This window comes from Lissotriton helveticus, chromosome 6, assembly GCF_964261635.1.
Source record: "Lissotriton helveticus chromosome 6, aLisHel1.1, whole genome shotgun sequence".
Classification (NCBI taxonomy): domain Eukaryota; kingdom Metazoa; phylum Chordata; class Amphibia; order Caudata; family Salamandridae; genus Lissotriton; species Lissotriton helveticus.
In genome coordinates, this window is record NC_136067.1 from 518,244,606 (window position 1) to 518,263,192 (window position 18,587).

General features: G+C 41.4%; 1 protein-coding gene across 2 annotated transcripts in view; it reads right to left on the reverse strand.

The window, feature by feature from the left end:
- Nucleotides 1-18,587, reverse strand: part of DST (dystonin) — a 1,569,532-nt gene that overhangs the window by 1,173,685 nt on the left and 377,260 nt on the right. For both annotated transcript variants that reach the window (XM_078647976.1, XM_078647975.1), the window contains exon 4: nucleotides 10,723-10,812. In XM_078647976.1, coding sequence (XP_078504102.1) covers nucleotides 10,723-10,812 — 90 coding nt within the window. The remainder of the gene's footprint in view (nucleotides 1-10,722; nucleotides 10,813-18,587) is intronic.

Sequence of the window (18,587 nt, forward strand, 5' to 3'; positions counted from 1 at the left end):
AGCAATTCTTCACTGGTGCTGCGACCAACATGTAGAACTCTCCTCCTCACCTAAGAGTACAACTTAATCTCCTCTCTTTCAGAAAACTCACCTCTTCCAGGTGTACCAAGACTAGTGGATAAGAACCCTCACTCACCCGAGGGTGACATGCTTCATCATATGGGTCCTCCTTACCAGTGTAGAAAACCTAGTCAACACTGGGCGCTGCTACTCCAGAGTTTAAAGGAGGAGCTCAGAGATGTTTTTTGGACAAAGGGATGGTAATCCCATATGTGAGTAAAGGTGTAGTAAGGTTGGCAGCGCTGTGTGAAGGAAAGGTAAGTGAATATTAAAACTATCTAAGTGGATACACTAAAATACTTTATTAATGTGTTCCGCTTGACAGGGTTAAAAAGTAACAGCACAGTGGTATAGAGGTAGAACCACTGTCACTAGATGGTCAACATGTTTCAGCCTATTGATCCAAAGGTATCATCGGCTTTCTTCAGGACCAGATGGAAAAATTCATGTGATACTGCTGCTGCAATTGTATGTGAAAACAGATAAAGTGAATTTATATACTTCACCGGTATTCCTGTCTTTATTAGTTGATCAGGTCATACCCAGGTATCTGCAAGGTAAGTAGCAAAGCAAAGAGAGACAAGAGAAAAACATATACACATTTGTTTAGATTACATATGTTGCATGAATGATATGTCATTGATTTAATGGTGTACAGTATATTTACACTCATTAGGACTTACCCTCACTAGTAGGAAAATCCTGCCTCACCTCTACCTGGCTGGCTGCTCTGGGAGGAGGCCCCGCGCTATGGGGAGGAAAAATATAGATATTTATATATCTATATGTTTGTTGCAAGAACTAAGGTGTCTAGGCTAGTACACCATACAACTTCCAAATCTAGGCTCAACAAAAAGAAAAGGTATTCAAAGCACTCAAAAGAGGTACTATAGGCACTGACCCATATTGTGTATGTAATGAAAGAGATAATGAAGGGGAATTCAATTGTAAGTTTAAAGGCTAACTAGATTCTGAGCAGCTTGAAATACTAAAGAAGTAGAAGCCTTTCCTGGAACTCCAATAATACCCCTAGGTACTAGTAACACGAATTTAGTGCTCCAGAAGTCTTACCTGTCCGTCGGTACCTCGTTGCTCAGGTAGAGCTAGCCCCGGGAGGTACCGAACGGCAGGAAGACTCTCTGCTTAAATAGCATGTTTGTAATTGCCCGCAGCTGTAGAGACGGGGTCCTGCCCTCTCAAAGGCGTCTAATCATAACGCCTGAATGCGGAATGAGCATGCGCCGGGAACAAGTGTACGAGTCCTGCGCATACGCGTAGACAGGAACCAGAGTCACATCTCTAATAGTTATTGCGCATGCGTCAAGGAACGCTAGTAGACCAGCGTGTATGCGTTCTATGTCTCGAACGCGAGTGTAATGCGTTCGGAAACAGTGTTTGTGACTGGACCGGGCTGCGGGTTTGTTAGGCCCAACACAAAAGGCCGGTAATAGAAAAAGACCGGTAGTAGAAAAAAGACATAGCAGGGAGAACTAGCAGAGTCCCTAGTGGGGAAGGGATGTTGTATTATAAACACCGGATGGAAAATGCAATAGGTGCCATAACTGTCTTAAAGAGCTAACCAAGGATCTATGTCCTCCTTGATAATCAGAGGTGTTGTTGTGGAAACCTAACAGATACAGTGCAGTGGTAAACACTCCTGCTTTATAATGCTGTGATGTATGTGCCAATACAGAGTCCAGTGTAGCTAGAGACTAATAGGGTAGTCATTACTCCTTAGGAATCTGCAGCATTAATTTAGATGTGTGCTACATTGCATACGGAACAGTTATTAACAGGTTCTCAGGGGAGTGACATATATATATATATATATATATATATATATATAGTGTATGCTCTCTATGTTTTCAAAGAGTGGTGTCCCTTACTCACTGGTTGAGATGGGTTCTTCTCAGTTAAAGTGATGGAAGCCTAGAGTAGCCAGACTGTCACGTTCTTATAGAGCCACCCATGGTATGTCATCATTCACACGTGGTTCCTGTTCTGTGTGTCCACAGACAGAAAAAACATTAGAGATTGACATAGGTACATCCAGACCTTGGAAAATACAAAAACACACGAATTGTAACAGTGATCATCTAATTTACCTGGTTTGGTGCCCATGCTCACTCAGATATGTGGGTACGACCACTAGAAGGGTCAAGATCCGCATCCAAGAGCACAAGAGTACTATTAGATGCGGCAAACGCTCAACCAAACTGACTAATCATTTCCTTGATAAAGGACATCAGGATATTGATTTACACTGGGTGGTTTTGGAAAAGCCTTGGATACCCCCCATTTGACAGACTCTACTAAATTCTTACTGAGTAGAGAGCAAAAGTGGGTGTACAAGTTAAAAACAGATACCTCAGGTCTGAATGATGACATACCATGGGTGGCTCTATAAGAACGTGACAGTCTGGCTACTCTAGGCTTCCATCACTTTAATTGAGAATAACCCATCTCAACCAGTGAGTAAGGGACACCACTCTTTGACAACATAGAGAGCATACACTATATATATATATATATATATATATATATATATATATATATATATATATATGTCACTCCCCTGAGAACCTGTTAATAACTGTTCCGTATGCAATGTAGCACACATCTAAATTAATGCTGCAGATTCCTAAGGAGTAATGACTACCCTATTAGTCTCTAGCTACACTGGACTCTGTATTGGCACATACATCACAGCATTATAAAGCAGGAGTGTTTACCACTGCACTGTATCTGTTAGGTTTCCACAACAACACCTCTGATTATCAAGGAGGACATAGATCCTTGGTTAGCTCTTTAAGACAGTTATGGCACCTATTGCATTTTCCATCCGGTGTTTATAATACAACATCCCTTTCCCACTAGGGACTCTGCTAGTTCTCCCTGCTATGTCTTTTTTCTACTACCGGTCTTTTTCTATTACCGGCCTTTTGTGTTGGGCCTAACAAACCCGCAGCCCGGTCCAGTCACAAGCACTGTTTCCGAACGCATTACACTCGCGTTCGAGACATAGAGCGCATACACGCTGGTCTACTAGCGTTCCTTGACGCATGCGCAATAACTATTAGAGATGTGACTCTGGTTCCTGTCTACGCGCATGCGCAGGACTCGTACACTTGTTCCCGGCGCATGCTCATTCCGCATTCAGGCGTTATGATTAGACGCCTTTGAGAGGGCAGGACCCCGTCTCTACAGCTGTGGGCAATTACAAACATGCTATTTAAGCAGAGAGTCTTCCTGCCGTTCGGTACCTCCCGGGGCTAGCTCTACCTGAGCAACGAGGTACCGACGGACAGGTAAGACTTCTGGAGCACTAAATTCGTGTTACTAGTACCTAGGGGTATTATTGGAGTTCCAGGAAAGGCTTCTACTTCTTTAGTATTTCAAGCTGCTCAGAATCTAGTTAGCCTTTAAACTTACAATTGAATTCCCCTTCATTATCTCTTTCATTACATACACAATATGGGTCAGTGCCTATAGTACCTCTTTTGAGTGCTTTGAATACCTTTTCTTTTTGTTGAGCCTAGATTTGGAAGTTGTATGGTGTACTAGCCTAGACACCTTAGTTCTTGCAACAAACATATAGATATATAAATATCTATATTTTTCCTCCCCATAGCGCGGGGCCTCCTCCCAGAGCAGCCAGCCAGGTAGAGGTGAGGCAGGATTTTCCTACTAGTGAGGGTAAGTCCTAATGAGTGTAAACATACTGTACACCATTAAATCAATGACATATCATTCATGCAACATATGTAATCTAAACAAATGTGTATATGTTTTTCTCTTGTCTCTTTGCTTTGCTACTTACCTTGCAGATACCTGGGTATGACCTGATCAACTAATAAAGACAGGAATACCGGTGAAGTATATAAATTCACTTTATCTGTTTTCACATACAATTGCAGCAGCAGTATCACATGAATTTTTCCATCTGGTCCTGAAGAAAGCCGATGATACCTTTGGATCAATAGGTTGAAACATGTTGACCATCTAGTGACAGTGGTTCTACCTCTATACCACTGTGCTGTTACTTTTTAACCCTGTCAAGCGGAACACATTAATAAAGTATTTTAGTGTATCCACTTAGATAGTTTTAATATTCACTTACCTTTCCTTCACACAGCGCTGCCAACCTTACTACACCTTTACTCACATATGGGATTACCATCCCATTGTCCAAAAAACATCTCTGAGCTCCTCCTTTAAACTCTGGAGTAGCAGCTCCCAGTGTTGACTAGGTTTTCTACACTGGTAAGGAGGACCCATATGATGAAGCATGTCACCCTCGGGTGAGTGAGGGTTCTTATCCTTAAGGGATGTCTCCCCCAGTCAGGTTTGTAGCTTCACATTGGTTATGAGAGAGGTAACCTAGCACTTTTGTTGTATACATATGACCGTGACCACAGTTGTGCAATTTTGTGTTGTGCTTAATTTGGGGAACGCACACTGAGTGGTCTATAAACATCCCTACAGACCCCCAATCTACGGTAGTTTTTTCGTACCAAGACTAGTCTCTGTCCCGTTTTGATCTCCAGCCTCTCTTCCTGAGTATTTTTGTAAAAATGTACATTCCTTAAAGTGAGCTTCTTGTTCCTTCTAAACCACATTAACATGCATCAGGTGCAAAAGTGCTACAAACAACTGTTGGGCACGGGAAGAGTGAGGCCAGGTCCTGTGGTCAACATACAGCTATGCAAAGATGGAAACAAACAACAGACAAAACCCACCGGCCTGTCAGCTATAGCACAGACGTTGCCTTAAAGGCGTGTACTACCTAGGGAACCTTATTCCTGTTTACCCTAGCATTGTGCTAACCTATACCCGCAGATGGATGATAATTTGAAAATAAAATTATGACAGTTTTGATATATCACTCTCCAGAACTACCCCTGGAAACCACAAGATAACAATCATCTGGGAGTCGCTTGACAGCTACTTTGCCAGGACAAAACCGCCATAATCCTTCATGGGTCGTAGACAGTCTCCTTACTCGGTCTCGGGTGGGAGTTTTCACTCGGGCAAGGACAGTAGGTCCCCCCCCCCCCCAAAAAAAAAGATATGCTTTCCAACTCTGCCTGTCAAATGTATGCTAAACTATGTATGCATATGGATTCATTATGCTGTACTGTCACCTGTGATCTGTGTTACCTCCCTAGCACAACTGTCTCCCGACTTGGCTGATATAATAGCTCACTGTGCCTGGACGGTGGTGGGTCCCTCAATGAACCGCTCTTTAATTTCTTTCAACTTCTTTACTTTTCCCTTATTGTGCCCTGGATGTTGCTCTTTCATTTTAGTGAGTTATTTTCTTTTTTTGTAGAGTGCCCAGGTCATCACATGATCCAGCATATGTAACTTGATTATTATGTACCCTGCTATACTATCGTAGCATTATCTCCTTTGATCTGTCTTTATAAAACCCAATAAAACTCTTTGAAATTAAAAAAAAATAACTTTGTATGACTTTTCAATTGTTTCACTACACTCGGACACAGAACAGTAAAGTTCACACATTTCTGGCTTACATTCATATGTCTTAGTTGTCTTCTTTTAGTTGGAATATGAGTCGCTGCATAACAAAGTGGCAAATGGAAGCCCGTTTCTACTTTTATTATACATGTTTCACCAGGAGCAGACATGCCTTTTTAAAAAACACCCACGTGCAATCAGGGCATGTCTGGGAACACCCGCATGCAATAGCATGAGACATTGAAATATTGAGCATACCTTCTTAATATTGAATATCAGTATAAAATATAGTCATAGTCAAATATTCTTAGTTCCTTTTCTCACAAAATCCACTTCAAATGTGCTATGTGCAGTCAACACACAGCTCAGCAGCATCCTCTAGTGGTGTAATAAAAAACAGCAACCAAGCTACTCCGGTTTATAACACAAAGGGTTTATTAACTCTAGTCTAAAGTATTATGTGAGTCGGAAAAAAACACAAAGAATGGTTCTTAAAGTACTCTGAGAAAATAAAATGTGAGAGAAACCTCACACCTCACACCTCCCTTCCTAAGACTGTCCTGAAGTCCCTGCTTCGTGCCGCTTTATTACAGGTCTCATTTTTCTGACAGCTCTCATACACCGCTTCAGGTAATAACAATCAACCCCATTGTTCAACGGGATCTAACTACTGAAAAGAGAAATGCACAGCTGCGGAACCCTCTGAGGCAAAACTTTCACACCTTCATGAAGAGTTTCTTTATTTATGAACACAAACGCAAAAGATGTAATCTATCCTTAGAGGATTAGGAACCATCTTCTAAAAATGAAGCATGCCATAAATCAACCAATCTGTAGATTTGTGGAGCACTTCTTTCACCCATGAGGTTATCTAGGTGCTGGCAGGGTGCAGTTGATTAGGCGGCATAGCCAGGTCTTCAGGGACTTTCAGAACTCTGCAAGAGATGGGGAGGTCCGTGGATGAAAGGGTACCTCAATCCATGCGTTCACTGCCATGTAGGAGAAGGAGCAACCTCCGCATCTGGTACGTCAGATGTGGGAGGTGAGGGTTAGAGAAAGGGATGCAGAGTGGAGGGGTCCAGTGGGCTGAAGGAAGGTCAGGCTTTGGTTCAGGAAGGCAGGTTCGCAGTTGTGTAAGGGACTTGTAAACACATATCAGGGGCTTGAACTGGCATCTTTTCTGTACAGGGAGTCATTGGAGTTCACTGAGGTAGGGGGCAATGCGGGTTCATCTAGGGAGGCCCAGGACGAGTCTGGCTGCGGCGTTCTGTATGGTCTGTAGTTCTTTCTATATACAAACCAACCTAAACTATACAAACTTTAGAAATGTATATATATGCACTTAAGTATATGTGGACTACATAGATGTTGTGTTAAGAAGAGTGAATCTATATACTTAGCCATATATATATATATATATATATATATATATATATATATATATATATATATATATATATATATATATACTTACCTTGGCGATATAGCAGTAGTCGATATTCTGATGTGTGAACAAACTGATACTCTAGTAGTAACCCTTATATACTGTGGCCCTGAGTGTATCACTCGACACTTGTTATGAAGATAATGATTTGTTATTATGCAAGGCTTTCTATGCTCCTTCCAACTCACAGCAAGAAGTCCACAAACTAAAAGATTAATGAAAACGCAGCACTCACTACAAACGTCAGACACTGTTAGTATTGTTATGGGGGCGCCACACCTACCCCCTTATCCACATCCGCCTCAGCCTCATGCTGTTCACTTTCGCATGCTTCAGATGAACTCACCAACCGCAAGGTCTTCAAAAAATCCCGCTCCCTGGGCTAATGAATGTAACAGACAGAAAGAAAAGACAGCAAAGACACAAGACAGACCACAAATGAAAAGAAGAGCATGAAACAAGCGTAATGAAGAGAAGCTACAACAGGCAACAAAAGTACAGTGATGGTCACGACAAAGGATGGAAAGAAACCTGCAGTGTTATTATGTGCAGTGAGACATTGAGAGTTCGTTTTTATGTAGTAAAATGTTACTCACCCCTGAAACTCTAGTGCGCGTAGGACTTAGACGTTCTCACATTATCAACTGTTGGGAATCATAAACTGAATGAGAGAACTGGAAGATGCTGATGGGTGTGAAATAAGTCATCACGCATCCCTGTATACCCTACACCTCATGCCTCGCGTTGTGTTCCATGTGGGGCTCAGGCTAGTTTCTGACAAAGCAGCAGTAAAAGAGGCAAACCTTTTGTCCAAGGGGACCTGCGGTGGATGGGGAGGTGCTGGTAATGTGAAGACTGCTAAGGACCACAGGACCCGGAGTCCCACCATCACCCGTTGACCGTCTTTTACTCATTCCCAACTCTCTGAAACAACTGCTCAGATTTGGATGGCTGTCAAAGGGACGAATAAATGTTAGCGGTCACACGTGTGCCATAGAGAGTTCCATAGTAGAGAGCAGTCTCTTTCCTGTTATGAAGGGGAGCATAGTGCTCACTGAAACAATGAGAAGTTCAAAACACAATGCAGTGTGAGATGGAAAGTACTGGACATTGTATATAGGGGAATTGTGCACACTAATGGCTAAAAAGCCCATGAAATTTTCTGACTTCTGTGTGATTGGTTCACAAACTCATGTGAAGCATTGGAGTATTATTAGGAACATGGAGAAGGATTTTGGGTGGATTTTATTTAAGATATTTAAGGTAAGTCATTTTGCACGAAGCTGCTCCTAGGAGTGACAGAGTGCTTTACAAAAAGGATTTCATTGTCTCAAGAGTATCGAAAACATAAAATGCTGCCACAGAACAGTGTGTTCTGTGAGGTCCAGTTGACCCCCGATTACAGAAACCAGGAAATGTCAATATGAAAAAGTCTTATAACTGAAGAAACATTGAGTCTAGCAGACGAACTTGTTGCTAAAAGCAACTGGGCAAGAGGTAGAGGTTGAGAGACCCATCTAGCAGCAGCTGCGTTGAAAATATTTTTCAGGTGAAAACTGAGGTCACAGGAAGCTGTTTCGTTTAAAGGATAGTTTGCCACAGCTTTCAGATTACCCTGATGAGGGAACATTTGCATATGCTGGCTATATAGCTCTTTACATGGTTGTACAATAAAAAAACATCTGTTGCAGGCTTCCTATTAGCTCCATTTGTGCGTGAAAGTCCCTTTAGGTGTTTCTATTTTAATACCTTTTTTGGATAAATAAAGCATTAAAGCAAAATCAGATCTAACTTAGCATATTGTTGACCTCTGGGCGAAATGGTAAAATCTTAGTGATAGTAAAATTCTCTCGGACTGATTTTAAATCATTTTGAAATGGATGCTGTCAACTAGATCTTATAATATGTAAGATACAGTGCCCCGTACAATAAGGGTCCTTCAAAAAGAAATAGTAGATACAATCAGGAAGAACTGGAAAGATTGTAGAATGCTAATATTTTATTGAAGGTTAGTAAACATCAATCTATGAAAGGCACAGTAAACAACATTTTAAAAGGAAAGGAGCAGCAAATAAACAGGACAGCAGAGAGAGAATATGCAGGAGAAGAAAAAATAACCAAATATGGGAAACCTTAAGTTCTGGCAAAGAGCAAATCGGGACAATTACACAATCCAGGCAACTACATTTGTCAAGGATTAGGCTAGCAAGAGGGGGATTCATTTAATAAAGATGTGGATACATATGTATAAACTGCCTTGACACACACAGCCTTTTGCTATAGGCTTTGCTCAGACATTGTCACAGCCACAAGAATGAAGTGATTCCGCAGACAAAGTAAATTATGCATTGCTATTGAATTGCCTTATAGTTCACCATCTACAGGATGATATCCATATTTCACTGAAATAGGTCCATATTAAACAGTTTGACATTTTTAAAGAATGGTGCATGCGACATTCAATGTGGCTCTCTGCAGGGTCTACAGAAGTTGCCTCTACGCCTCCAAATTATAGAATGCTGTATTCAGACATCCAGAATGTGATAATCTCTGCGTGGGTTGCACTGATGACACGGTAATGGGAATCTTGACTGGCTAAAAATAGGTGCATTCGTGTTTTAGATTTAGGGAAAAATAAAAACTGTTTCAATTTGTTTAAAACTAGAGGAAAAAATATAAATCCTTTGCCATTGACCAGGCTTTAATCAAATATTTCGGCTTAAAAAATAAGAAAGAACATATAATAGAGGAGAGGTAAGTCTGTGTCACGTGTACAGACCAATTCTTGCCCATGTAAGTACTCCACATCTGTCACAGTCAACATATCCTTGAATATTGCTTTACTTGACTGACTGACTTGATTTACTGTTGATATGAATTTACATTAATATTGTTCACAAATTCATTATTTCAAGAGGGAAATTAGAATTTGGAAAAATCCAAAGCTTTTGGCTATTATAAGATCACATACACCTAAACCTAAAATTCCCACTAAAGAGAGGCTGGCAACATGACATTTTAACAATAGTACTGCAGGGCAGTTTCCTTCTGGGAAAGTGTGCTTCCAGTAGAAACATATTGTAACCTCAGAATAGAAAACTGACAAAGATAAAGGAGTCAGATTTCCAAGGATAGATGAATTGATAGAGTGAAAAAAATGTGCCCTTTATCACAAGACGTCTCTACATGTAGATTTGTGTTTTGTGGAGTACAACATAGCATATGTTTTACACAAACTCGTATTCCCTAGGAGTTAAAGATAAGTTTACATGGACAATATTAAAAAATGGTATTCATGTTTAGGCCTGAAAGAAAAAAACATTAATAATTTGTGAATATCATTTTATATATTACCAGCTAAATGTGTATCGTTTTCCTTGCTTTAAAAAGACTGTATTTTCTAAATTATTCATACCACTTGGCATGTATACCCAAGCATGTTCAGATATTATAATAGCTAGATAGTAAGGTCAGGCTATGTGACTTTAATTACACTACAATATTTAGGATAAGTGTGAGTGAGAGAAAGACAGATAGCAAAAGTACAATGATGGAAATCGCATAAAAATCACCATATTAGTGCAATGGAATTGAACTCTGCAAACATTAATAGGAAGAGGAACAAGTACATGTTCACTTATATATTGCTCTATTTGAGACTATGCACAGCTATCCAGACCAAGGAAAAAGCTTTCAGACCATTTAACATTCTTTCTTATTAAGCTTTATTAACTCACCAAGGTGTCTCCAGAAAGGACTTCCAAAAGTGAGATTAGGTTATGTCCATCTCTCAGATCTTCATACAGATCATTTACATGTTTCCGTACCTAAACAAAAAAAAAGACAATTCAAAATGATTACCTTTCATATATTTAGCTATGAATATTTTTAACTTGCTATAGCACCCACAAGAGTAAATGAGTACTTGAGAGATGATTGCACAACGATCCTCAATACACATTAAAAGGACTTAGATCACAATTTTATATGTAAAAAATGCCCATGTCTGTAAGCAAGAACATTGCAGGCCTTTTCTGACAGCAATAATAACAATTTCAGGTATTTTGGACTTTGCAGTGTTGTATTGGCATTTACATGGCGTTTTCCAAACCCTTGCAAATCACACTGGGAATTCGAAAATGAAATAAGAGAATGCATATTCGTGCCTCTGTCAAAAATCAAAATACAACTTGAAAGCAGAAGAGCAGCTAGTAGTAAAGAGACTGAAAATCAGAAGCAGTCATAGCGTGGCCTTGTTTCACAATGACATATGTTTTGACAGCCCATTTCAAGTATTGCTCATATTAATTACCATAATTTCATTATGCCAAGTCCTACTCTCTCACTTTAATTAGTTACTGGCAGTGGCGGATCCTCCATGGGGGCGTTTGGGTGCTGCCCCACTGCTTTCTCGCTGTGCGAGAAGGCAGAAACAAATAGTAGAGAACTACCATTTGTTTCTGCCTTCTCGCACGGCGAGAAAGCAGAAGTTCCTGCTTGAGAGAGTGGGAGGGGTTACTCGAGGGCAGGGGGGAGTGGCTTTCCCCACTGTTGTTAATACTGTCTGTTTGGGCAGCCTGAGAGGCTGTCCAAACAGACACTATTAGCTGTATTAATAACAGCGGGCAAGCCGCTCCCCCCCTGCCCTCAGGTAACCCCTCCCACTCTCCCTGTTCTCTGTATGCTGCAGCATACAGAGAAATGACGTGGTGTTGGTGCAGCCGGCCGAACCAATCACAGCGCTGTGATGTGGTGGAGGGGAGGGAGGCTGCCTGGCTTCCTGTGTGACGACAAATTTATCAACAGGACGTCTGGAGTTGGAGCTAACTTGAAGGCGGGAAGCGGAAGGTAAGGTAAGTTAAGTTTATTGACTTTGTTTTATTATTTTCAATACCCAAACAATATTTTCGCACTGGCTTGATTTTTGCAAACCTGGTAAGAGGGCAGTTGAATGTGCTCTGAGCAGTTTTTATCAGTTTGTGTATTCCTGCGTGAAATGGCACTCTACGTGTTTCACTTCTTTTATTTTCGGTTTTATCTCCCTTTGCTAAAAATCTGCTACATACTTTAAGCCCTGAGATAGTCTAATTGTGTAATCCAACCTCTACCATAATACAGATTGTGTTTTGCAATCTTTACATTTTCGGGTCACAAAAAGAAACAAAATTCTTTTTCGTGACTTGCCTTCACATCTGGATTTCTGTCACGTCCTTTTGCGCCCTAAGTGTACATTCTTGGAAATGGGATGCCTAATCGTTGTTTAATGTTTTCATTGTGAAGCATCGCCTTGTGCACTGGGAACAGAGAGCCGACATTGGAATTCTGGTAGTTGTTTTAACAGTATGTGTTTTATCAGGCCGTGACAGATACAGTTTAATGAAAATTGAAGGGTCATGTGAAGAAATGCGAGGTGCACCCTTGATGCGTTCATGCTTGCTGGCTGCGCTTGCTCGCCACAGTGCGCCGTCCACAACTTTTACGCCCCACCACTTTCAAATGTCACCAGCAGCGACTGGTTACTGGTGAGGCTTTCCTGCCTCATGAGACCCAATACAAAGCGCCAAATATATAAAACATCCTGCCCCCAGCCACACCTGGAGTGAGTATCAAGCTTGGACATCAAAAACAACACATTTGCTACATGCTACCAGGGCGTTCCCTTGTATGAATTAAAGTAAGGGTGTAGGACTTGGCATAATGCAATTACCGTTGAGTAATATCAGCATTACCGCCATGTCCCTCTTTTGCTTTACTTCATTACTGGTGAGATGTAACAAGCAAAGACACAAAGTACAACAATTCTAGTTGTAAGTATCAAACAATACCCTTTAATGACACCAACCACTCATCCCTATTGCTTCATAGCAGAGAATACTTTATAGTCAATCCATTATTGACATGAGTTTTCATTGAGATTCTGTAATGTTTCACAAAAGTGGGAGGGGTCAACCAAGTAGCGGCTTTACAGGTCTCGGCAATCAATACCCCTTGCAATTCAGCCATCATGGAGGACATGCTCCAAGTAGGCTTGCCTTGAACTCCTACTGGTGCCATCTGTCCCACTGCATCATAATCCATGGGAATAAGGGATCTGAACAATTTACTTAAAGAAGCGGTCGCTGGCTTACCTCCTTTTTTGCTGGCCCAAAATTCACAAACAATGATTATGTCTTCCTAAATGGCTGAGGAAAGCCCTTCTAACATCCAAAGAGTTCAACCTCTATTCTTCAGGAGAAGAAAATGGGGAAAACTCAGGCAAAATTATTTCCTGTTGTCTATGAAATTAGGAATTTATTTCAGGAACAAAAGATGGGGCTACTGAAAGTACCACATTATCCGACAAAAACTTTGTAAAATGGATACTTGTAGGAAGGTGCGCCCAACTCCCCAACCGCCTGGCAGAGGTGATTGATACCAAATAATAATAGATAGAAACTCTGAGACAAAGGAATCTGCCTGCTGAGATTGTCTGCCTTCTTGTTGTATATTCCGATAAATGTGAATCGCTGTCAGCGAAATCAAAACCTTCTGAGCCCAAAGAAAATTCTTCGAGCAAATTTCGTCAATAGAGAATTTTCACTCTAACCCGTCTGTTTAAATAGTCCTTGATTATTATATTGACCATGCAAATCAGTACTGAATTGCCCCATATCCAATGTAAGATGAACTTGAGGAATAGTCTTGTAGTCTTCTGCTCCCTCCAGTTTTATGATTTCTGAGCCTCTCTGACAGTCCAAATGCTCTGAACCTGATAGTCTGTAAAACTAGTACCTTAATTTGACAGGCTGGCATCTGTTGTGATGACTAGCAGAGGTGGAGGTGCAAGTAATACTCCTTTCAAGATGAGGTAACTCTTCATTCAGTCAACCCGACTCTTCCTCACTCAAGACGAGAATAGAACTATTATCGTCAAGTCTAGAGATTTCAGGGACTCGTTTTAGAGGATCCATGTTACCAGACTGTTCAGTTGCACCCTTAGCCATGGGACCAAAAATACTGTGGAGTCTAAATCTTGCCCGTACCTTCAACCAAGCGAGAACTAGAGGCCCCTCCAGAGAGAGAGAAGCCTAAATAATGTGGACCCTTCTGTGTGTTAAGATAACCAGCCCTATGTCTGTACAAAACTGGGCCCCTATGAAGTCCAGGTCCTGAGAGGGCACCAATTTTGGTGTGTTCCTATTTACTAAGAAACCATGGTCTTGAAGAATTAATAATGCTCTGGTCACCCTGGAAGACAAAAGTTATTTCGACATTGCCTGAACCAGACAGCCACCGAGATAAGAAGGCAGAACAATTCCTTCAGAATGTAGTAAAGCCAGAAGTGGAGCCGTAACGTTTGTAAAAACCCTCAGTGAGAATTTTAACCCAAAGGCAAGAACCCCGACCTAGTAGTGGTTGTGTCCTAACACAAACCTCAGTAACTGCTGATATGATTCATGAATCAGAATGTAAGCCTATGAATGCTAAATAATCTCCTGGCTTTACCAGAGGAACAATTGCCTGGAGGGTCACCATGCAAATATTAATTGTTTGTACTCATAAATTCAACCATTTCAGTTCTAGTACAGGGCAAATGAATCGGGCACCTTTTTGTGCCAATAATAGATTGGAGTACACTCCTTCTCCTCTTTCCTCCTATGAAGCATGTACTATAGCCCTTTTGCAAAGAAGAGTGTCACGCCACCCAACAGAGCTCGACGTTTGACCTTATGTCTTGGGATTTGAGTCATAATTATTCCTGTTTCTGGAGAGAGACTTGATAACTCTATGGCATAGCCATCTCTGACAGTGCTCGGTACCCATTTATCTGTGACAGTCTTCTCCCATACCTGAACAAACTTTTAATTCCTCCCTCCAACTGAATCGATGGCCTCCACTCTTTGATTGGCAGGAATTCTCTTCTACCATTTTGGCTGGTACTTCTGTCTTCTGTCCATTGATGACCTGAATTCCTTCTTGACAGAACACTTGGAAGTCACACCTGCTCAGAGCCAGGATGCCCTCCCAGGTGGTAGCATGCCCTACAAATCTGCATAACATAACAGCTTGAGCGGATCACTCCACGTCTCGCCATGCCACCGTATCAGCTGAAAGCATACCACCATTGGAAATCTGAGGAGGCCCTGCCACCAACAGCTATCTCATAAGCATCTCAGAGGTGAAAAAGTGCAGAAGGAGCAGCAGGGGTAGGGATTTCTATATTTGAAGCTTGGTCTAATGAGGTGTGACCCCCTTACCATGGTTGCTTACAAGCAAACGTACAAGATTATTTGGTAAAATAAGGGTGAGGGGAAAAGCTATCTTAGTGCACTGAGGATGCATATGTACCTATATTTATGTTGCATCTGTGGCAAAAACATAATTAGAGGGCACAGCATGATACATTCTCACAGTGGAAAATATTTTGTGATTGATCTTGTACCTGTGATCGCAAAGATGCAATTATGTGAAGCACTTAAAGGTGGAATTAACACAATTCATACATCTTTATACATTGTATTGTATGTATTGTAATTGCCATGACATGAATGTATAATCTTAAAGTACATCCTTACACTAAAACCATTAGCTACTCAAAATACAACTCGTAGGTGTAAAATTACTCACTTTTTAGAGAAATCTGAATGAACACCAAGATTAAAGTTACTGTGCGTGGAATCGTAAGGATTTTATCACTGCCAAATCGTGACCTTAAATATTTCAGAAATGTTTAGTTAGATTGTTTGTGGATATTACCATGTTAAAGCGATACAAAAGGGGATGATGGACGGAGCGTTTGAACAAATCAAACACTCACCCCCAGTCAACTGATCTGGGTTTAATCCATCACCATTCTTTAGTTCACTCAGCCACCCCAGTTCAGACATGGCTATATGCAAATCAGTCTGACCCTGTGCTCATGGGAACAGTACAGCCCGAACTGCCAAGCCATGTCTTCCCTGGACCGGAAACAAGCATCCTGGGACCGGTTTCGGATTCATAATCCTCATCAGCCAGGCTATCTTGAATCCAGTGGCCAAGTGAACAAGGGACTCACGTCTGAGCATACCCTGCCACACTTAGGGCGAACAAAGCGATACAAAAGGGGATGATGGACGGAGCGTTTGAACAAATCAAACACTCACCCCCAGTCAACTGATCTGGGTTTAATCCATCACCATTCTTTAGTTCACTCGGCCACCCCAGTTCAGACATGGCTATATGCAAATCAGTCTGACCCTGTGCCTCATGGGAACAGTACAGCCCGAATTGCCAAGCCATGTCTTCCCTGGACCGGAAACAAGCATCCTGGGACCGGTTTCGGATTCATAATCCTCATCAGCCAGGCTATCTTGAATCCAGTGGCCAAGTGAACAAGGGACTCACGTCTGAGCATACCCTGCCACACTTAGGGCGAACAAAGCGATACAAAAGGGGATGATGGACGGAGCGTTTGAGCAAATCAAACACTCACCCCCAGTCAACTGATCTGGGTTTAATCCATCACCATTCTTTAGCTCACTCGGCCACCCCAGTTCAGACATGGCTATATGCAAATCAGTCTGACCCTGTGCCTCATGGGAACAGTCCAGCCCGAACTGCCAAGCCATGTCTTCCCTGGACCGGAAACAAGCATCCTGGGACCTGTTTCGGATTCATAATCCTCTTCAGCCAGGCTATCTTGAATCCAGTGGCCAAGTGAGCAAGGGACTCACGTCTGAGCATACCCCGCCACACTCAGGGTGAACAAAGCGATACAAAAGGGGATGATGGACGGAGCGTTTGAGCAAATCAAACACTCACCCCCAGTCAACTGATCTGGGTTTAATCCATCACCATTCTTTAGCTCACTCGGCCACCCCAGTTCAGACATGGCTATATGCAAATCAGTCTGACCCTGTGCCTCATGGGAACAGTCCAGCCCGAACTGCCAAGCCATGTCTTCCCTGGACCGGAAACAAGCATCCTGGGACCGGTTTCAGTCTCTGGCTGATGAGGATTATGAATCCGAAACCGGTCCCAGGATGCTTGTTTCCGGTCCAGGGAAGACATGGCTTGGCAGTTCGGGCTGTACTGTTCCCATGAGGTACAGGGTCAGACTGATTTGCATATAGCCATGTCTGAACTGGGGTGGCTGAGTGAACTAAAGAATGGTGATGGATTAAACCCAGATCAGTTGACTGGGGGTGAGTGTTTGATTTGCTCAAACGCTCCGTCCATCATCCCCTTTTGTATCGCTTTATTACCATGTTAAGCCATATGAACTTGCTAGGATGTGCTGCTCTATATTGTTTTAAAGGTGGGCCATAACAATGATCTGAGCAAGACAATTGATGGGAAAAATCTCAAAAGTTATGATTTTCAATTGAGAAAATGTGAAATTCAGGTATTGTGTTACTGAAAGACAAGATCCATCACCCACTGGGATTACTCTGATATGAGGATCCAATAGATTTTAATCATTTTGATTAATGTATGTTTAACCTTTAACAGATGGAATACAGAACCTAGACTTTCAAGTACTTTATTTGGCTCAGTGATAATTTAACCAAATGACTTGACAAAAGAGAAGAGAATTGTAGTTGGAAAATCCTCATACCTTACAAATTTGTAAGTGATGACATTTATAAATAATGTTTATTAGTTTTAACTATTGTTTTATGAAAAGCATTGAGCAATTACATCCTGCTCTAATACTTTGGAAAATCTCCCACTTTTTGACATCCTCCAGGAGCACAAGACCCATCCCAATGTAGCCATATCCATTGGAAGGGACTGTACGAATGTCAAATACGGTTGGTTAGTACACTACCTAAACTATGGATAGGCCTGGATCTATAATAATATAAGCCACTGTGCAAATCCTAATGATGGCTGGCACTGTGAAAGAATAAACAATATATAACATTAGTGATAATTCAATTAAAACAGAAAGGTTAAATTCTAGGTGAAAGATAAGTAGGTTTTTTTCTCCAAAAGAACACAAATCTTATCAATGGTGGTGGGGGCAACCCACACAGAAATGTGAAATCCACTATAGAGGGCAACCACATGCTCATAAGTACTGCCTGCCAAATGGCCTTGAAGCGTAGTTACAGGAAACTGAATGCAGGAGAGCAGTATTCTAGTATTATTGGAAGGTCAGGTGACCGAGGTGTATTGCAATGTCCCCAAAAGTGATGTCATTGATTCAATTTCGAGTGTTATCGAGGGGGTATCCTCAAGAAAGTCTCTAACACTAAAGAATTTCCCTGTAATGCTGCAAACCGTGGAAACTCCTGCAGAAGAAGACCCAGTTCACGCATATATGGAGTTCCTATATGGTACTGGGCGCATCTAGAATGAAAACATGATTGTCTTGATGCACAAATATCTTTAACTGATATTTAACATTGTATACAATTTTTGTTGGGTTCTTGTATTTAGGATACAGCTGTGTTTTGCATAGCCTGCAATAGGGCCAGAATATATATTGTAAAGTAACATTTTCACTGAAAAAAGAAAGGTTAAAGTAATGTTCCAGTTAGGTGAAATGGTCAGTAACAACATACCGTTTTAAACTTTAAAAAAACATAGAAATTCACCAGTTATAGTTATCTCAAGTAACTATAACTTGTGCCCT